The sequence below is a fragment of the Neoarius graeffei genome, chromosome 5 (genome assembly GCF_027579695.1).
Source record: "Neoarius graeffei isolate fNeoGra1 chromosome 5, fNeoGra1.pri, whole genome shotgun sequence".
NCBI classification, from domain to species: domain Eukaryota; kingdom Metazoa; phylum Chordata; class Actinopteri; order Siluriformes; family Ariidae; genus Neoarius; species Neoarius graeffei.
This window is the reverse complement of record NC_083573.1, coordinates 45,774,660-45,796,685: the sequence shown is the minus strand read 5'-3', so window position 1 is coordinate 45,796,685 and position 22,026 is coordinate 45,774,660. Positions and strand designations below refer to the sequence as shown.

Genomic DNA, 22,026 nt, shown 5'->3' with positions numbered 1-22,026 from the left:
TAAAGTTTTCGAATGTCCACAAAACAAGTTTGTTCCTGTTATGACTTACAGTAGATTACAACAGTTCTTAACAGTTGTTCCCTTATTAGCCACTCATTCATTCTGTCTCTCCTGAAGCTAATAAGAACAGAAAGTGCAATTTGAAACTGTAAAGTGCAAAGTCCAGTGTCCTGAAGATGTTCCTCACAGCAGAAAACAAACAGCTTTATCTCAGCATGCTAACAGTAACTAAAGTCTTCCTTCATAAATGTTCAACGTCTCCTTAACACATCAACTGAAACATTTATACTTTTTACATTGTTAGATAAAAACTTGTTAAAAATCTGTTTACTGTTAGATTTAAATTTGGTGAGTGTTGTTGTGTTCTGTAATGCTGTTATATTGGAGTGCCACTAGGAGGCACCACTGATAATACAGGGCCATGTATGTATGCATAGGTAGAGACAGAAGAAGGAGTGTTGTGATGCTTGTACTTCCTGCTGAACACATTGAGTAAAGTTACTGCAAGTTACAAAAGTTTGTTTTTATTTCCGACTACACCACAGATTGGCGATGAGGATTTCAACTACTTCAACGAGATGTCTGTGCACGTTCCTGCGCCTGCAATGTTTTTGCCTTGCCCGGGAGAACCAACCATGCCGTTCGACGTGTGGCTCCATATCTTCAACAACTACTTGGTAGTGATAAATGCAACCGGGAACTCTTGGCCAACAGCCCGCAAGAGAGCTACTTTACTTCACTGCCTTGGCGCTGAGGGGCAGAGGATTTTTACTCGCTGCCGGGTACAGGTACGAGTTTTGAAGATGCTGTGACAGCGCTAGAGAGACCCTTCTTGCCCAAAGTTAACGTCGTAGTGGAGCGGCATACTTTCCGACAACGATCACAACTGCCACATGAGACGGTAACTCAGTATATTGCTGCCCTCCGTGCACTTTCTGTTAAATGTGCATTTGATACAAATACTGACGAGATGATTCGGGATCAGTTGTTGGAACACCTGCAATGTGACAGAATGAGAGAGAGACTGTTATTAGAACCTGATTTAACTTTGGAGAAGGCTACTACATTGGCAACACAGATGGAAGCTGCTGTAGAGCATGCTAACAAAATTAAATCAGATGGTGCTGCAGTGCAGGCTATACAACCCAAGCCCCACAATATGAAATTCAGAAAGAACTATCGCCCCGCTGCTACAGCTGCTAATGTACATCCCTCCCAGCGCAAATCTTGCTTCAGATGTGGCTCGGACAAGCATTTAGCAAATTCCTCCCAGTGTCTTGCAGCAAAAGTATAATGTAAATCCTGCAGTAAAAAAGGACATTACGTTAGAGTTTGTCGTTCTGCCCCATCAAATGATGTACATGAAGTGCAGTTACCTGATGTCACCATACTGTACCTGGAGAATTCGACACATGCCCCAAAGAAACTGCTATGCAATGTCAATGTTGCCACTCCTGCTGTGTCAATGCAACTTGTTGTTGATACTGGTTCTGCTGTGTCAATACTGCCACGCCACATCTACCAAAAATTCTTCCGAGGCAACCCACTGTCGGCAGCCTCTAGCAGGCTGGTGACCTACACAAGAGACAATATTCCTGTACTCGGATGCCTGCATGCTCAAGTACACATGGACAACACCTCTGCTGCAGCCATGTTCTTCATAGTGGAGAGAGGGACGGCACTGCTAGGTATGGACTTATTCACTGCCCTGGACCTGTGCATCAGAGGGGATACTGTCCTCACCTCAGCCACAATGCCGCCCACACCAGTGATGTTTACAAACACTACAACACCTACTGCTCCGGACGCCCCTGACATTGGGTGCGTAAAGAACTTTGTGCATAAAGTTAAGCTTGACCCCACCATCACACCAGTGCATCAGAAGCTGCGGCGTTTGCCTTTTGCAGTCAGAGACTCTGTCTCTGCTGAGCTAGATTGCTTGCTAAAGGCTGATGTCATAGAGATCAATGCTTCTGCCTGGGTTTCCCCCATCGTGGTCACCACTAAGAAAAGTGGTGGAATCCGGATGTGTGCTGACCTATGGGAACCAAACAAGGCGGTGGTCATCGACAGCTATCCACTGCCTCACATCGAGAAACTACTGGCCAACCTGCGAGGAGCTAAGGTATTCTATACGATTGACCTTGCAAATGCTTACTATCAGTTGCCTCTCCACAAGGACAGTAGAGACATTACTGCCTTCATTACACATGAGGGACTCTTCAGGTTTTGCAGGGTGTCCTATGGCTTGGCGTCGGCGCCCTCTGCTTTTCAAAAAATGATGGTGACAATCCTACAAGGCATACCTGGTGTACAAAACTACCTAGATGATCTGATCATTTATGGGGCCACTCCTGCTGATCACGACTGGAGCCTCAGAACTGTCCTGCTGAAACTAAAAGAGGCCAGTCTAGTCCTGAATGACAACAAGTGCCATTTCAAGCAGGCTACATTGCGCTTCCTCGGTCATGTCATCATGGCTGAGGGGATCCTGCCTGACCGTGAACACATTGATGCAATCCTGCATGCCCCGCCCCCTTCCGACGTAGCCATCCTGAGGTCCTTCTTAGGCCTTGTGTCCTGGTACTCTAAATTTTTACCAGGCTTTGCTACAGTTGTTGCCCGATGCGTGAGTGTGCCAAAGAGTCTGACTCATTCACGTGGACTGACGCTGCTCAAAGCAGTTTTGAGGAGGTTAAAAAGCTCCTGGTAGCTAGTCCAGCCCTTGCCCTCTACGACCCCACACTCCGCTCACTTGTCTCCACAGATGCAAGTGACTATGGACTGGGTGCAGTGTTTGCTCAAATACAGCCTGACGGGACTGAGAAACATGTGGCTTTCGTGTCCCGCACACTTACTACAATGGAACGACGCAAGTACTCAATAGTTGAAAAAGAGACATTGGCATGTGTGTGGGCTGCAGAAAAATGGCGCACATACTTACGGGGCCGTCGTTTTACCTTGCGCACGGATCACCAGGCACTTACCACATTACTGACCACCAAGGGGATAGGCAGAGCTGGGATGCGTGTGGCATGCTGGTCTGCACGCCTACTCTGCTTTGATTACAACGTGGTGTACCGTCCTGGGTCTCAAAACTACACCGCTGACTGCCTTTCTCGTCTTCCCTTGCCACTGCCTGCTGAGCCATCTGCTGATGTGGAGCCTGAAATGGTGGCTCCGATCTCCTCCACACTGCGCACACTTCCAGTGGCTGATTTCGAAGCTGCTTGCTCTTCATGCCCTGAAATGACAGCTCTGCATGAACAGATTCACCGTGGCTGGCATCCTTCCATCAGAACAGTGAACCAGGACATGAACCCTTACTACAAGGTGAGAGAAGAGCTCTTAGTGAAAGACAATTTCGTTTTTAGAGGTTCGAGACTCCTGGTGCCGCCCACTGTGCGCCAGACCTTGATAGCTTTGGCTCATGAGTCTCACCAGGGAGTTGTACGTACAAAACAGTGCCTGCGAGATCTATACTGGTGGCCAAAAATGGACACAGAGGTTCAGACCTGCATAGCCTCCTGTGTTGCCTGCCAGTCAAATGATAAAACAGCCTCCACTCACCCTGCTCGGCTCCCTGAGGGCCCGTGGCAGAAACTGGGCCTTGATATAGTCGGGCCGTTTGAAACAGCTCCCCCTGCCTGTCGTTACGCCATAACGCTAACAGACTACTACACTAAGTGGCCTGAGCTGGCCTTCTCCTACAGTGCCACAACAACAGACATTGTAAAGTTCCTGACGTCCACTTTCAGCCGCCATGGCAACCCAGAGTGCATCATCACTGACAACGGACCTCAGTTTACCTCTGCTGAGTTTGCTGAGTTCATGGATTCACACAGCATGCGCCATATTCGAACATCTGTATACTATCCTGCAGCTAACGGTGCCGTTGAAAGGTTCCATCGCTCCCTGAGAGGCTGCTTGCAGACAGCCATCCTGCAGTCACAGCCATGGGAAAAGATTCTGCTATCCTGGCTTCAGGTGTACCGAGCGACACCTCATGCTACCACCTCTGCTTCACCCCATGAACTGCTCTATGGCCGTAAGATGCGCACTAAACTGGACATACTACGTCTGCCTCCCACTGTGACGCTTTCACCTGCAAAAGTACGCGACACAGTAGAGAGCACCCAGGACAAGATGAAGCGCTACACTGATTCAAAGCGTGGCACACGTGATCCTCCATTTCAAGAGGGAGAGAGGGTTAGGATAAGGATTCCTCGCCCAACACCTAAAGGTCACCCGAGATTCTCCCCACCAGTACAAGTGGAAAAGCAAGTGGGTCCAAACACCTTTCAGCTCAGTGATGGAAAAAAGTGGAATGCAACTCACCTGGCCCGCGTTCCACTTGGAACTGATGATGGATACACAGACTCCCTACCACGCCCACAGACCTCCACACACAGTTCTCCAACCCCTACACGCTCCAGAGTCAAGCCTAAGTGCCAGCAGGACTATGTTGTTTATTGATATGTTTTCATGAGAGTCCTCACTATGGCTCTGTCTGGTTAATGTGGGTGTATGTTTTGTTAAATGATAATGCCACCTACCTATTCATGCAATTGCTCTTTGTTTATCCTATTCAAGGTGTTACAGGTTCATACATTTACACTGGGTGTCACTGTAATTACAGTAGACTAGGCTTTATGCCATTGATTTCTAGCGTTAATGAGTCACCTCTGTTAGAATCACGGGCGATTGCTCTAAGACAACGAGGGAGGCTAAGCCTCCTCTAAAAATGACGAACATCGTGTAGGATGAATTGCGCTAGGCTTATGTTATAGCCAACCTTATAACATTGCTATTTCAGATCCAGAATCATAGAAATATATGTGCTCAACACAACTACGGTGCGAAATCATTCCGTTATAACTTTCCCCAGTTCGCCTAATGTGTGCGTGAGTTTTTCCCCCTCGTGACAGCGCGATGCAGCCCAGCCTCAGTGGACTTCAATGGCATTTGGGAGCTATGCGCTTTTCAATCTCAAAATGCAAGACGGTTATTGGACAAATACTGCGAAAACGCCCGCCCACGGAGTCTCACGGACTCCCAGCCTCAGTGGACTTCAATGGCATTTGGGAGCTATGCGCATTTCAATCTCAAAATGCAAGACGATTATTGGACAAATACTGCGAAAATGCCCGCCCACGGACTCCCAGCCTCACAGTGGGAGGGACATGGCAGTTTCCGCGAGGAGACTGGTGATTGGTGAAAGCGGCCGGATATTTTCTTTGATTGACAGCTCGTTTCAAATATAGACAGGCAGCGGTGTATTTCAGTTCAGTCCCATGCGGATTCGCAAGTGCTGAGGTGTATTGTAAGAGATCAGCTTACATTTCGATTTCATTCATTACATACGGTTTCTACCAGCTTTTTTAGTTTGTATATATTTTCATTGTAAATAAAGTGTAAATATAGTGTTGTCAAGTTTGCTATCTTAGTTCCAGAAATTTCGTTTATTTGAGTGACTGAACTTGAACTTGAGGGGGCTAGTCAGCTAGCAAGAAAGCTGCACACGGATGCCAAGCACTGCTGATTTAATTTTGGCGAAGCCATTTGCCAGTCTTCCTTTCGAGGAAAAAATTAAAATTAAAGAGCAGGGTAGACCAACGCCTCAAACTGACTTGGTGAAAAAGGTAGGGAATAATACTCGTTCCTTTCAGCTCTCCTGGTATGAGAAAGTGAATTGGCTAACAGCAAGTGACCCACATCAACAACAGTAAATAGGCTACTTTAGTAATATGTCATGGATGGACCAAAAATATAGAATCTATTTAAAATGTTTATGCTGAGTATATTATATTGGAATATATATTTTTCTGGATATGAATTAAACACAGCTACAATTTGGAAAACATTTTTAAACAAAAACAGCAGAGAACATTTCACACTACAGACCTGGATTAAAAGTGAAGGGTTATCAAAATTGTCAATAAAACATTTCTCAGTCAAAATAAGTAAAATATAGGGAAAGTGTCATTGAATGAAATGTGTGGCACCCAGCTCTACTGCTGAGGTTCCTGACAAACAGCTGCTTTCAGTAATGATCAATTTTTAAACAACATGCCACAATTTTAAAATATAAAATGTTAAAATATACACCACCCCCCCAACACCACCATCATGTATATTGGACAGTAGCCTAATGGGCCAAAAGAACCTGTTATTTCACAGTTTGTGACGCTGCCAACAATCAGCCAGATCAGAGGCAAGAGTATGGGCAAAATTGATGTTTTTTCTTTTAAAATCTGGAAATATCGTAACCGACCAGCCTCCCCTGTTTGAAAGACTACCAGCCGCCACTGGTATGCATACTGTAGGTAGAGACAGAAGAAGGAGTGTTGTGACACTTGTACTTCCTGCTGAGCACGTTGAGTAAAGTTACTGCAAGTTACAAAAGTTTGTTTTTATTTCCGACTACACCACAAGTGTCTACCATACAAGACCCTGTGAAGTCACTACTGTCACTTGACATATTTATGTATTGAAATAGCAGGAATCGTGTGTCTCCAGTAGTACTTTTTACATTTGGCAGTATAGCAAGGCAGCAACATCTAATGTGGATTTTTTTTTTTCAAATAATAACCTACAATAAAGTCATAGTGTTGGGCTAGCATTAGCTTGGCTATTTGTTTCTATTAATAGGCATTTTCTTCCCTGTTTATGAATGCTGACACATACAGTCTGGTGTTTTTCTCCAGTTTACTAAAAGGAGGTTAGTAAGTGTTGTTACATAAACTCATTGAGTACTTTTTTAGGAACACTATACCAATTATGGGTAGAGCCTTTCTTTTCTTTCAAAACAGTCTCAATGCTCCGTGGCATGGATTCCACATGATGTTGGAAACATTCCTTTGAGTTTCTGGTCCATGTTGATGTGATTACATCGGACAAGATTTTTCAGGGGAACTTTCATGCTTTGAATCTCCCGTTCTACCACATCCCAAAGGTAAGCTATTGGATTCAGATCCGGAGACTGGGAAGGCCACTGAAGAACACTGAACTCATTGTCATGTTCATGAAACCAGTTTGAGACGACTTGCTTTATGGTATGGTGTATTACCATGCTGGAAGTAGCCATTAGAAGATGAGTAAACCATGGCTAGGAAGGGATGCACATGAACAGCAACAACGCTCAAATAAGCTGTGACATTTAAGCGATGATTGATTGGTATTAACAGACCCAGAGTGTGCCAAGAAAACATTCCTCACACCATTACACCACCTCCACCAGCCTGGACTGTTGGCACAAGACAGGTTGGGTCCATGGATTCATATTATGGTGCCATATTCTGGCCATCAGTGTGATCAGGCTACATTTTCCCAGTTTTCAGGTGATCCTGTGCCCACTGCAGCCTCAGCTTTTTGTTCTTGGCTGACAAAACTGGAACCCAACATGATCATCTGCTATTATTCTATCCACATTCACTGGATATGAGCAATCACGCGCTCTGATTGGCTACTTCATGGACCCAACCTGTCTAATGACCTTCAAACTACTAATTTAAGGTCAGAGAATGTAAGTGACCCTGTAGTTAACAATATAACTGTATCAGATCAGCAATGAGATTGTTTTACTCCCCTTAGAGAAACTGAATTACTTTCATTAATCTCCACATCAAAAGCCTCAACTTGTGTACTAGATCCCTTACCTACACGTCTATTCAAACAGATAATACCTGAAGTAATTGAACTGCTTCTAAAAATAATAAATTCTTCTCTTAGGATTGGCTATGTACCCAAATCCTTTAAACTAGCAGTTATCAAACCCCTGATTAAAAAACCTGACCTTGATCCCTGTCAGCTGTCCAATTATCGGCCAATATCAAACCTCCTCTTTATCTCCAAGATCCTTGAAAAAGCTGTGGCACAGCAGTTATGCTCATATTTACACAGGAGTAACATCCATGAAATGTATCAGTCAGGATTTAGACCTCATCATAGCACAGAGACAGCTCTGGTTAAAGTAGTAAACGACCTACTGTTGGCGTCTGATCAGGGCTGTCTCACTGCTTGTGTTGCTTGACCTTAGTGCAGCATTTGATACCATTGATCATTCCATTCTTCTGGATAGACTAGAAAATGTTGTGGGAGTTAAGGGAACGGCCCTCTCCTAGCTCAGCTCTTATTTAACTGATCGCTATCAGTATCTTGATGTAAATGGTGATTTTTCTAGACATACTGAGGTAAAGTTTGGTGTTCCACAAGGTTCTGTCTTGAGTCCACTGCTTTTTTCTTTATATATGTTACCTCTGAGTGATATTATTCGTAAACATTGTATTAGTTTCCACTGTTATGCTGATTGCACACAGTTGTATGTTTCTGCAAAACCAGATGACAGGCACCAGTTTAATAGAAATTAGGAATGTGTGAAGGACATTAGACACTGGATGCTTATTAACTTCCTTCTGCTTAACTCTGACAAGACTGAAGTACTTGTACTAGGACCACGTGCAGCTAGAAGTAAGTTTTCTGATTATATAGTAACTCTGAATGGCCTTTCTGTTTCTTCACGTGCAGCAGTAAAAGACCTCGGAGTGATTACTGACCCCAGTCTTTCATTCGAAACTCACATTGATAACATTACCCGGATAGCTTTCTTTCATCTCAGAAATATTGCTAAGATAAGAAATTTAATGTCACTATACGACACAGAAAAAATATTTCATGCTTTCGTTACCTCCAGGTTGGATTATTGTAATGCCTTACTGTCTGGATGTTCCAATAACTGCATAAACAAGCTCCAGTTAGTTCAAAATACAGCAGCAAGAGTCCTTACTAGAACTAGAAAATATGACCACATCACCCCTGTCTTATCCATATTGCATTGGCTCCCAATCAAACTTCGTATTGATTATAAAACACTACTATTGACCTTTAAAGCACTGAATGGTCTCGCACCACAGTACCTGAGTGAACTTCTGATCCTTTATGACCTGCCACGCCTACTTAAATCAAAAGGTGCAGGCTATCTGTTGGTACCTCGTATAGTGAAGGCTACATCAGGGGGCAGAGCCTTTTCTTACAAAGCCCCACAGTTATGGAACAGCCTTCCAAGTAGTGTTCGGGAATCAGACACAGTCTCAGCGTTTAAGTCTAGGCTGAAAACATATCTGTTTAGTCAAGCCTTTTGTTAATGGTGTTTATGAGGTAAAGGTGTAGATCTGGAGGGTCCTCAGACATAGAGTGTTTTGGTAAACTGGGACATATGGATGCTGTCAGTCCCCCACTCGCTTGCTCACTTGAGTTTGTTCACGGTATAGTGGCTGGCTGCTTTATGTCCCGGGGCTCCCTCATGCCTGTGTTACCTTCTGGCTGTCATAGTTAGTTTTGCTGGAGTCCCTGCTTGTACTCAGCGCAAAATGTATACTGTTCCTACTTATTCAGGTGACATTGGGCATACCTAACAACCTGTTTTTTCTCTTCCCCCCAGATCTGCCCTTCTGAGTTACATGTCAATCCTGAGATCGAGATGCTGACCTCTTCTGCTCCTCAGACCTGCCTAATCCATCCCGATGCCCTGTGTCTGGTTGGAGTCTCATCGCATCGCTCCTGTGGAGGACGGCCCATATGGACAGTTGAAAGTCACACTTGGAAGACGCTCTGGACATTTACAGTAATGTTTTTATGGCTGAGGACTACAGTTGACTTACTAACTTTAGGACTGCAGTTGTCATGAACAGTTTTGCACTCAAGTTTCCATTAATGAAGAGTTATAACATCAACGAAACTGACTTCATGTTAAAACCGTTAATGTTATAGTCATGTTGTCTGTTGTTGCCCAAATGAGGATGGGTTCCCTTTTGAGTCTGGTTCCTCTCGAGGTTTCTTCCTCATGTCGTCTGACGGAGTTTTTCCTTGCCACCATTGCCACAGGCTTGCTCATTGGGGATAGATTAGGGATAAAATTGGCTCATGTCTTGGGTCATTCAGATTCTGTAAAGCTGCTTTGGGACAATGTCTATTGTTAAAAGCGCTATACAAACAAACTTGACTTGACTACTCTACTACTAGGCTATCAGCTCATATACTGTGAGTAGAGAAAAACAAAATGGCGGCACGTGTTGCTGAACCAACCGAAGACGAAATAAAAGCTCTACTCAAAAACAAAACCCCCAGAAATACCAAAAAAGCAACACAATATGAAATAAAAGTATTTGATGGTAAGAACGTATCTTTTTTTATTTTTCAAAAATTATTATAGCAGCATTTTTCACAAATTGCTACCGTCATTTCACCGGTTTATTTACATTCCAAGCGGAAATTATTTTGTCGGACGTTTTGTATAAAGTCTTTATTTATCGAATTTGCAAAAAATAAAAAAGCCCAGTTTCTCAAAATCCAGTGATTGTGGATAGAATAAAAGAGTTATTCTGCTCAATCTTGTCGTACATGGCTTGTCGTATGACTTGATTTTGTGGAATAACTTAATTGTAGTCCATCTGCCTCAAGATTTGTTGTGTTCTGCATTCTGAGATACTTCTCTGCTCACCACAGTTGTACAGAGTGGTTATCTGGAGTTACTGTTGCCTTTCTGTCGGCTCAAACCAGTCTGGCTATTCTCCACTGACCACTCTCTTCAAAAGGTGTTTTCATCTGCAGAACTGCTGCTCATTGGATGTTTTTCTCTATAGCACCATTCTGAATAAACTCTACAGACCGTTGTAGGTTAAAATCCCAGGAGATCAGCAGTTATAGAAATACTCAAACCAGCCTGTATGACACCAAAAATCATGCCACTTTCAAAATCACTGAGATCACTCCCCCCCCCATTCTGATGTTTAATGTGAACATTACCTGAAGCTGCTAGTCCGTATCTGCATGATTTTATACTTTGCACTGCTGCCACACGATTGACTGATTAAATACATAACTGCATGAATGTGTGTGTACCGTTGTTCCTAAAAAAGTGCTCACTGAGTGTATATGAACATAGTTGACTTATTTTTGGGAGCTCCTGTGGACAAGCCAGGAGCAAAAGTGCCATCTTGATTATAATGCAGAACTGTTGGTGCAAGCAGCCCATCAGCTGTTATTAGCTCATCCGGCCGACAGGCGATGAGCTTATGTCATTATGTGTTGTCTGTCCGGCGTCATCTACATTTCATGAAAATCGCTTCTTCTCTCTCAATTCTTTATCGATTTTTATTCTTTTTGGCAGGAAGGTAGGTCTGCCTGAGGTGCATATAGCTTCTACCCAAATTTGCATAATTGCAATTAATAATGAAGATATGGAGTAATTAAGCCCTAAGCAGCAGTTTCCATACAAATCGCTTCACCTCCATCAATTCTTCACCGATTTTGATTCTTTCTGGCATGAAGGTAGGGGTACCTAGGGTGCACAGAACTTCTACCCAGATCTGATTTCTCACAGGGCCAGAGTGAGCTACACCATCATTGACGGTCTCATTTAAAGTACTTCACCTGCACTACGCCAAGCTGATAGAAAATCGGTCAGTTTGAGAATTCAACAGCACTGTGGTATCCATTTTCTTCTCGTCTTTCACAGAGGGTGATTACTTTTGCAATTTGTCGAGACGTTTAAATAAGGTGTCACATTAATTAAGTGGTTACATAATGTTTGTATATCTGTAAGGAACTTGGCCTCAGCCTCTCAGTCAGTTTAAAGACATGATGTCATGCCTCTGGACTTGAGCAGAACAGATCAGGTTGCTTTGGGGCTAAAAGGGTCTCTTGGTGTCATGGAGTTAAATGTTCCCTCATTTCTTTTAACCCTATAACCCTGTGATTTGTGTTACTATCTGGATATTTAAAAACTCCAATGCAAAAGTCAGACCGAACTAAGAAAGCAAAACAACAGTGCCTGAGGTTACAAGTTCTTGAAACAAAATCTTCAATTATATGCATCACAGTTGTTCCACCTTTCTTTAGTAAGTATAAAATTCCAATGTCAGTCTTATGTGTTTGGCCTAAAGCACTTACCTGAAGCAGGCAGACCAGGAGGACCTGGATGACCAGGGGGTCCCTGAGGGCCTGCTGGTCCCATTGGTCCTGTGAGGCCAGTGTCTCCCTTTGGACCCTGAATCAGACATCAAATAAATCTAAGATTATCGTCGACATATAGATGATGATGAATCAAACCGTGGTTTCAGAACAAGACAGATGCTGGTGTTATCAGTATCCAGTAGATATTCCTCACTTGTTTGCCTCTTTTTCCTGGTTGCCCAGTGGGTCCTCTGCTTCCTGAAACGCCAGACTCTCCTTTTGGGCCCATTTCGCCCTGAACAAAGATCACATAAACGTATTGATGAATGTTCCTAATGGGTATTTAGCAGGTATGCGGATTAGAACCAATTTCCTCACCTTCTGGCCAAGCATTCCTGGCAGACCCATTGTGCCCTGAAACACAGCACAGTGCACTGTTGGACACCAGAAATCTACATCACCAGATTTCACAGCTGAAAGAACAACACCAGTCTCACCTTCTGACCCTTTTGGCCAGCTTCACCTCGATCACCCCGTGAGCCCTATATAAAAAGTTGACGGGGGAAAAATGCTAAAGTTTCTGCATTCCAATGTATTGTGCAGTCTAACAATACCTCAAAATGTCTTATATTACACAAAAAAGAGAAAAACCTACTATGACCAAGGGCATTCAAAGACACCAAAAACAAATATACCTTTTCTCCTTTGTATCCAGGTAATCCCTGCATCACAGAAAATAAAAATATAGGGAAAAGCAATTAAATTTGCAAGTACTGTATAATGAATGATCCATTATTCTCACAAGTCCCTCTAATGCAGCGTTTCTCAACCTTTTTTCAGCCATGGCACCCTTCAAAAGTATGCAAATTCTCAAGGCACCCCCATATAAAATATACGCAGTCATGTTGACCATATGCTGACCCTGGCAGTGACATTGTGACATGGGAAAGGGGGCCGTGAGACAAATTTTGATGATGTATGAGGCGGCGATGATCTGCATTAGTGTAACTATCGGTTTTTGGAATTTTAATTCATTTTATTTATTTCAATGTTAGAATATATAATTTTTGGACAGCACCCCTAACAAAGCCAGACGGCACCCTGATTGAGAAAGGCTGCTCTAATGTTTGTCGAGGATTAATGAAGTTTCATAAAAACATAATTAGCACTTAGTGAAGTATTTGAGTTCTAGGCAACACAAACCTTGGGTCCTATTGGTCCTCGTGCTCCAGGCAAGCCCATCAGTCCAGAGTCACCTTTCTCCCCCTGGGGGGAAAAAAAAAATTATTTTTCACTACTGCCACCATGCACACAATGTGTAACTTCACAATCCCATTCCATTATAAGTTTTTTTTTTCTTTTCATCATACAGGAGCCAGCTCACCTTGGGCCCACTCGGTCCTGGCCATCCATTTGGTCCTGGCCGCCCTGGCAGGCCTGGGGAGCCAGTGCGCCCCTGCAGTAATGCAAAACACGTTACACACTAGTTCCTGACTGAAACCGTAATGACTCAGATCTTATACATCAAGATAAAGCACCCTAATGTTCAAGCACATGCCAAGTCAAGCAAACAGGGTGGGTTTATAATAATAGAAAATTAATTTTCTCAGAGATGCTAAAGAACTTCAGCTTTAGTGGTCGATTCCTTGATCACTTGAAGTGGCCTCTTTTTGATTTATGACACTGTTAAAAGTAACACTGGAATTAGCTTAAAGATGTAAATGTGTTTTTGAGCTGTAAACTAAATGATATGACTGTATTATCACACCAGTGCTGGTGTTAATATTGACAAAATTACTCATTTTTAATTAAAAAATGGCATTTTATAGACTGAAAAGGGCGGCACGGTGGTGTAGTGGTTCGCACTGTTGCCTCACAGCAAGAAGGTCCGGGTTCGAGCCCCGTGGCCGACGAGGGCCTTTCTGTGCGGAGTTTGCATGTTCTCCCCGTGTCCGTGTGGGTTTCCTCTGGGTGCTCCGGTTTCCCCCACAGTCCAAAGACATGCAGGTTAGGTTAACTGGTGACTCTAAATTGACCGTAGGTGTGAATGTGAGTGTGAATGGTTGTCTGTGTCTATGTGTCAGCCCTGTGATGACCTGGCGACTTGTCCAGGGTGTACCCTGCCTTTCGCCCGTAGTCAGCTGGGATAGGCTCCAGCTTGCCTGCGACCCTGTAGAACAGGATAAAGCGGCTACAGATAATGGATAGATGGGCTGAAAATGGCTCAAAATGCCATCTCCTGTCTTAAAACATCCAGAACCTTGCAAGGCCAATGCTGACAGAGTCAACCGTTTGGTACTTCTCTATGTCATGAAATTTATATATATATATATATATATATAAAAAGAATGTTAGTGTCCTCTATTCAGAGGTGGACATGTCCACCTCCCCCAGCCCTTTTGGGGGGGGGGGGGGGGGGGGGGGGTGTCTCATTTTCAAACATTTTCTGATTGAGACTCATCATTCACAGGAGTTTATGTTATTTCCCCCAACATGCCCCCTCTCAGTCCCTCTTCAACCATCCTTTCAACCAGCCAACGCCCCCCCCCAATCTCTTTGACCACTTATTTTAAACATTTTTTTTAGAAATTATACACTGGGTGGAGTTAGGCTGGGGGGAAGTTAGAGATTCAGAGACAGCACAATAAATACAATGTGAGGATGGCAAGTCTCCTGAGTGTTTCTGGAAGGCAGAGTAATACTAGAGAGAGAGAGAGAGAGAGAGAGAGAGCGCATCACACTGCTGACTAATTAAATGATGTGCAGAAGACTATGCTTGTTGGAAGACAAATGATTTATGGTCGCTTCAGCACTAAGCTAAATTACACTGCAATACTGCAAGCTACCTCCATCAGTGTCACCCTCCTCTTCCCCTCTCATAACCACACATTGTATCATTTGTCCACTGATGCTCGTCGCTAAAACCTTCCAGAAACTGCACCTGCCCATTAGTGGAATTGTGGGAAGTGAGCCACTGGGACATTCCATTAAGGGCTGGATGTGGCTCAAGCTCTAATTAAGGTGACCACCAATGGCTTCTATTATTGTTAAGCATGCAAACACATGTCTGTCTTACTGTACTTACTATAGTGAGGACTTTCCATGCTGTACCTACACTAAACCTTATCCCTAACCTTAACCTCAGGAAACAAAGGGAAACACTTTGGCTCTGTTAGGGTTTTTTTTGTTAATTAAAGTTACAGTTTTTGAATATAAAAGCAGTTTTCCTCTTGAGGATTAGCCAAATATCCCCACAAGGTCTATTGGTCAGAAAACTCTATCCGATTTGTATCTTTGGTTCCCACTAAACATTATTAAAACATGCCTCCTAATAGTGTTGTAGTGCTGTTTCTGGACTCCGTGTCCTGCATATCTTTGTCAAGGTTGCATTTAATTGGAATTGCATTCAGCTTATATTGTGTGTGGCTGCAGTGTGAAGCACAGCTGCACAGCTGGGAACAGGGCCAATAATATTGAGAGAGAGTATTTGGGGAGGTATTAGGAGGGTGCAGAGACTTTTTTTTCTTACTCAGATCCACTTCATCTCATCTCATTATCTGTAGCCGCTTTATCCTGTTCTACAGGGTCGCAGGCAAGCTGGAGCCTATCCCAGCTGACTACGGGCGAAAGGCGGGGTACACCCTGGACAAGTCGCCAGGTCATCACAGGGCTGACACAGAGACACAGACAACCATTCACACTCACATTCACACCTACGGTCAATTTAGAGTCACCAGTTAACCTAACCTGCATGTCTTCGGACTGTGGGGGAAACCGGAGCACCCGGAGGAAACCCACACGGACACGGGGAGAACATGCAAACTCCGCACAGAAAGGCCCTCGCCGGCTGCTGGGCTCGAACCCAGGACCTTCTTGCTGTGAGGTGACAGCACTAACCACTACACCACCGTGCCGCCACTCAGATCCACTTAGGAAAGAAAATTGTATGGTTTATGCAATGATGCAATGTCCTACCTTGTGTCCGGGTCTCCCAATTTCTCCCTGGCAACATGGAGGAGAGGAAAAACGAGAGTTACAGCACTATCCTGCACATTATCACAATGTCCTTGTTGCATGTTATGCGAGATTGGTTTCATGATGATGACTATTAAAAGCTTACACAACATGGGATTGGTCCCACTTTGCACTGAAGCTGAATCCACACTAAATCAGTGCACGTGATTTGTATCTAAAAATCAAACACCTGAAACATGCAGCAGTGGAGCTGTTTTTATTGCAATAGTTCAGCCTCAAACTACAAGTTTAATGTAACTGACAAGTAAGGAAAGCTATCGAATATATCGCAATCGTCACACACTCATCTAAAGGGACATCAGCTGACTCAATAACACCATTCGTGCATAAACAATTTAATAAAATAGCAAACTTTCTGTATTTCTCAGCTACATCAGCCCTGCAGGGGTTTTTTTTTAAGTGTAAAACTAAGATGTAACCTTGGATACCAAACAATTTGCGTAAATTTCATTTTTTGGATGAACATTTCCATTAATCAGGCTGTGGTGTATTTTGCTTGTGTGTGTGTGTGTGTGTACCTTTTCTCCTTTTGGTCCCTTTGGTCCTGGTAATCCAGGAAGACCCTGTGAATGGTATTGCAATTTTATTTTCACATCATAAAACTTTCAGAACTGAAATTCTTCAGCCATGACAAATTAATCATCATGGATACAGGATGCCTGTCTTCTTTAAGGGTGTATAAAGAAAAGTTGCCATCCACTTGCCACTAAGAAGCAGCCATGAAATACCTGATATATATCACATATCACACAGACAAGCAGCCGCTTTATTTAGGATATGGCAGAGTGGGACTTGGGGCATGATGCTGAGCAGTGTCTCGTTTCTAAGAAAGGATGCGTGGTGCAGAGACAGTCAGTGGAAAAAGCCTATTTCCGTCCACTCTAAATGTAGAGCGTTAATGTGCCGCCATCTAATGGGGGGGTGGGGATTCATGGTGGTGGTGATGGGAAGGACCTGGCGCATCCGTCTCACTGCAGAAAGCGGGCTACAGGAAGTCACACGGGTCTCATATGCTGAGGAGGGTTAGCACCATTGCGTTGATAAAACCAGAGGAAACAGCTGAGCAGGATGCAGCACTTTAAATATGTGCTTTGTGCAAAATTCAAAATGGTATCTGTAATTTATCCAAGTGCCACTGTTGCTGGAGTTGATGAATTTGGTGGAAGGAAGTGTATATGAAGATTATAACACCTGATCTTCCCAACAGTCTCAGCAAGCCAATAAAACTGCATGAGCACTAGTTCCACTTAATCCAGTCCTAGGGAATCTGGAAGCCTTCTGGAGGCAATCTGGATTTTTGGTGAAATACCAGTTTAAAGGCACTAAATCCCTGGTATTCAAATAAACAACACTGCCTCTAAACAGGAAGGAAATATAATCTTGTAAAATCAGGTGTTGTGAACTATGGAATCAAATTCCTATCAAGAAATTTAGCCTAAGATACAAGCTCTCAAACCCCCAAATCATTTGTTTTTAAATCAGTTGGATATTGTCAATATGTGTTTGTAGCCTCCTTGTGTTGGCGGATGTAGAGTTTGTACCTGAGGTCCTGCCGGTCCGGCTGGTCCGGGTGCTCCCACCCGGCAGACGGAGTCTGTTGACTTTTCATCCTCTCCTTCTATCTTCCCATCTCTCCATATGTGGCCATAGTCGCTCTGCAAGATGAAACACAGAAAGCTTAAATTCATCACCAGCTCAGCCTACAGACCTGCGTCAATATCAGTATCTTGGCAACATGATCTGGTTTTGGAACATACATAACTTTGTTATCGACTTGTCCTTCTTATTTTACTTCCAAGTCAATATGTTTGAATGAAAAAAATATACACACAAGGTAATTCTAGCAGCCTAATGATTTTAGAACCATGACAAGATCTATCTGCTGATCTGTATCAACACCTCCTTGTTTTTACGCTCAGATAAGACAAGCATCTGAGGGGACCACAGGATTCATGGAACCACTCCAAGGACAAATCACCACGGTTGGTGCAGGAGTCACATGACATACCCGAGGCTTGTGCCACAGTGATGGGGGTGGGGGGAACAACGGGGGTGGAGGCGGAGTCAGTAAACAGCATGGGTTAAATTTCTTCCTGGGTTCCAGTCCTTCCAGATCTGTGGTTGGGGAACAGGAGGAACATGTCAACAAACAGGCAGCATAGGAGCACAACAAGTAGTGCTCGGGTATGGAGTATGACAGCCAGCCCTGAGATTGTCAGGCATACAGATAACTGCCCAGAGAGAAACTATGACTCTTTTGACAAATAGTGGCTTTGCTTTGTTGTTTTTTTTTCTCCTAATAAGGAATTGTTGCAAATGGTTGGTTCGTTTGTGACAATGCAACAGATGCATTCAAGCAACACTACAATACAACACGTACTAAAAAGAACAATGAATTATCCTCCTTCTAAATACCCCAAACCCCAATGCTGCATTGATCATTATGCTTGGAGGATTCTCCAGCTGCAACCATATTAAAATGCTCTCAGTGCTGTTTTTCTTGTAGATCGTTGCTCATGGACTAATTCCAAATTCACCGATTCATACTATTCACTTATAATTTGTAAATATTATCTATCTGTGACGCAACATGCAAACGTATACAGATATTTATCATCATTAGCCAATTAAACCGGACCAAGAAAGGGACAAATCAAACCATCTTTTCCAATGTCCTTATGTATTCTACCTCTTATGCATCATCAGCCAAAAGAATAATTACCATCATTAGCATGGAGCACCTCAACAAAACACAGTGGCATAAACGCTGTGATGAGAAATGTTTTCTTTTTACATCTGCAGACGTAGTAAGTTACATCCGCAATGAAAAGAAAAAATATTTCACATTACAGCTTACTGCATATAAATATACAACAATCCTGGTTTTGATGAAGCTTCTGTATTTAGGTACTACACAAGTGGCTGTAAAATGGAAACGTATAAAACGGATAATATACATGTTCCATAGTGATAGATGAACAAGGAGCAGAAGAATAACTGCAAGGCAACATTTCATGTATGCTGTCAGTGCCCAAACCAAGTGTGCAAAAACTGCAAGCTCCAGGTTCTGAACAGATATCGTCATGATGCTTTCAAGTACAAATCAATCTTGATTTGTGGTCGTACCTGCTGGAAAGGAGAAAATGTTGTCCATGAAGGAGTGTGACGAAGCATAGTGAAGGAGGAGAGGTAAATACAGTCCGAGTGTGAAAAGGAACATGCTGCTTGATTGCAGAGAGATCTGTACCTCCAACGGCTCCGGCTACTGAACTGAAGCTTCACGCCAGCACACTCCCCTCTCTCCCTCACACACACAGACACACAGACACACACACACACACACACACACACACACACACACACACACACACGTCCCTGCCTTCCCTTCTTCACTATCCACAAGCCTTTGGGAAAAGGGAATGCCAGCCCATGCCACGGTTAAAATCGTTCCTTTGCATTGGCCCTGTGCTAAATATATAGTGGTCAGCTGCCCTTTGTAGCCAATATTAGCTTCTTACTACTGGCACTGCCTTTGTTTTCCCCTGCCACACATAGAAAAAGAAAATAAAGTGACATGCTGGGTTGACATTGAGGTGACTATGGGCCCTTTACTGCTGGCATCTGCATATAAAGTAAGCAAACAGCCCTCAGTGGATGTGTTGACATGCCACATCTGGAGTAAAGCATGACCTTGCATACATCACATGGATTACAGCTGTCTATAGTTCACCAACAAGGCGGTATTAGAGAGGATTAACATCAAGGAACGCTTCATGAACATCATATAAATTAAGAAACTTAAGTATTCTGGGCATATTATCTGCCACAATACTTTTCATCGCATGATTTTAGAGGGAAAAATTAATGGAAAAAGAGGAAGAAGGCGGCCAAGAATTTTATGGACATCCAACATCTGTAGGTGGACAGGCCTCAGATACACCAAAGCAGTGCGAATGGCTCAGGATGACCGAAGCGGCTGGAGAACTACTGCATCCAACCCTTGACCCGAGGATGGAACCTGACGACGACGATAGTTACATACAACATATATAAAAAGTCTACACACCCCGTTAAAATGACAGGTTTTTCTGATGTAAAAAAATGAAACCATGATAAATAATTTCAAAATTTTTCCCACCTTAATGTGACCTATAACCTGTACAATTCAATTGAAAAATAAACGTGTTAGGGGGAAAAACATAAAAAATAAAGTACAATAAGCTGGTTGCATAAGTGTGCACACCCTTAAACTAATACAGTGCTGCGCGTAAATGAGTGCACCCCCTTTGAAAAGTAACATTTTAAACAAGGTCTCAATGAACACAAACAATTTCCAAAATGTTGAAAAGACAAAGTTTAATATAACATCTGTTTAACTTATAACGTGAAAGTAAGGTTAATAATGTAAACTTAGATTACACATTTTTCAGTTTTACTCAAATTAGGGTGGTGCAAAAATGAGTACACCCCACAACAAAAACTACTACATCTAGTACTTTGTATGGCCTCCATGATTTTTAATGACAGAGCCAAGTCTTCTAGGCATGGAATGAACAAGTTGGCGACATTTTGCAACATCAATCTTTTTCCATTCTTCAACAATGACCTCTTTTAGTGACTGGATGCTGGATGGAGAGTGATGCTCAACTTGTCTCTTCAGAATTCCCCATAGGTGTTCGATTGGGTTCAGATCAGGAGACATACTGTACTTGGCCACTGAATCACTTTCACCCTGTTCTTCTTCAGAAATCCAACAGTGGCCTTAGATGTGTGTTCAAGATCACTGTCATGTTGGAAAAGTGCACGACGACCAAGGGCACGGAGTGATGGTAGCATCTTCTCTTTCAGTATAGAGCAATACATCTGAGAGTTCATGATGCCATCAATGAAATGCAGCTCCCCGACACCAGCAGCACTCATGCAGCCCCACATAAGGACACTGCCACCACCATGTTTCACTGTAGGCACCATGCATTTTTCTTTGTATTCCTCACCTTTGCGACACCATGCAGTTTTGAAGCCATCAGTTCCAAAAACATTCATCTTGGTCTCATCACTCCAGAGTATAGAGTCCCAGTAGTCTTCATCTTTGTCAGCATGGGCCCTGGCAAACTCTAGGCAGGCTTTTTTGTGCCTGGGCTTTAGGAGAGGCTTCTTTCGTGGACAGCATCCATGCATGCCATTCCTCTGCAGTGTACGCCGTATTGTGTCACGGGAAATAGTCACCCCAGTTTGGCTTTCTACTTCTTTAGATAACTGCAGTGAACTTGCGTACTGATTTTCTTCAAGCCTTCTCATCAGAAGACGCTCCTGTCGAGGTGTTAACTTCCGTGGACGACCTGGACGTCTCTGTGAGATGGTTGCAGTTCCAGCTTTCTTAAATGTTTGTACCACTTTTGCTACAGTATTCTGACTGATAAGTAAAGCTTTGCTGATCTTCTTGTAGCCTTCACCTTTGTGGTGTAAAGAAATTATTTTCTTTGGGGAATTCTGAAGAGACAAGTTGAGCATCACTCTCCATCCAGCATCCAGTCACTAAAAGAGGTCATTGTTGAAGAATGGAAAAAGATTGATGTTGCAAAATGTCGCCAACTTGTTCATTCCATGCCTAGAAGACTTGGTGCTGTCATTAAAAATCATGGAGGCCATACAAAGTACTAGATGTAGTAGTTTTTGTTGTGGGGTGTACTCATTTTTGCACCACCCTAATTTGAGTAAAACTGAAAAATGTGTAATCTAAGTTATATTATTAACCTTACTTTCACGTTATAAGTTAAACAGATGTTATATTAAACTTTGTCTTGTCAACATTTTGGAAATTGTTTATGTTCATTGAGATATTGTTTAAAATGTTACTTTTCAAAGGGGGTGCACTCATTTACGCTGAGCACTGTACTTTGTTGAAGCACCTTTTGATTTAATTACAGCGTTCAGTCTTTTTGGGTCGGAGTCTATCAGCCTGCCACATCTAGACTTGGCAATATTTGCCCACTCTTCCTTGCAAAAGCGTTCCAAATCTGTCAGATTGCGAGAGCATCT

General features: G+C 43.1%; 1 protein-coding gene across 1 annotated transcript in view; it reads right to left on the bottom strand.

The window, feature by feature from the left end:
* Nucleotides 1-19,207, bottom strand: part of colq (collagen-like tail subunit (single strand of homotrimer) of asymmetric acetylcholinesterase) — a 40,780-nt gene extending 21,573 nt beyond the window's left edge. The window contains exons 1-12 of the mRNA XM_060920546.1: nt 19,114-19,207; nt 17,996-18,102; nt 17,529-17,642; nt 16,506-16,550; nt 15,928-15,954; nt 13,337-13,408; nt 13,156-13,218; nt 12,648-12,674; nt 12,450-12,494; nt 12,331-12,366; nt 12,167-12,247; nt 11,950-12,046 (exon numbers count right to left, since the gene is read on the bottom strand). Coding sequence (XP_060776529.1) covers nt 11,950-12,046; nt 12,167-12,247; nt 12,331-12,366; nt 12,450-12,494; nt 12,648-12,674; nt 13,156-13,218; nt 13,337-13,408; nt 15,928-15,954; nt 16,506-16,550; nt 17,529-17,642; nt 17,996-18,102; nt 19,114-19,207 — 808 coding nt within the window. The remainder of the gene's footprint in view (nt 1-11,949; nt 12,047-12,166; nt 12,248-12,330; nt 12,367-12,449; nt 12,495-12,647; nt 12,675-13,155; nt 13,219-13,336; nt 13,409-15,927; nt 15,955-16,505; nt 16,551-17,528; nt 17,643-17,995; nt 18,103-19,113) is intronic.
* Between the last annotated feature and the right edge of the window lie 2,819 nt (nt 19,208-22,026).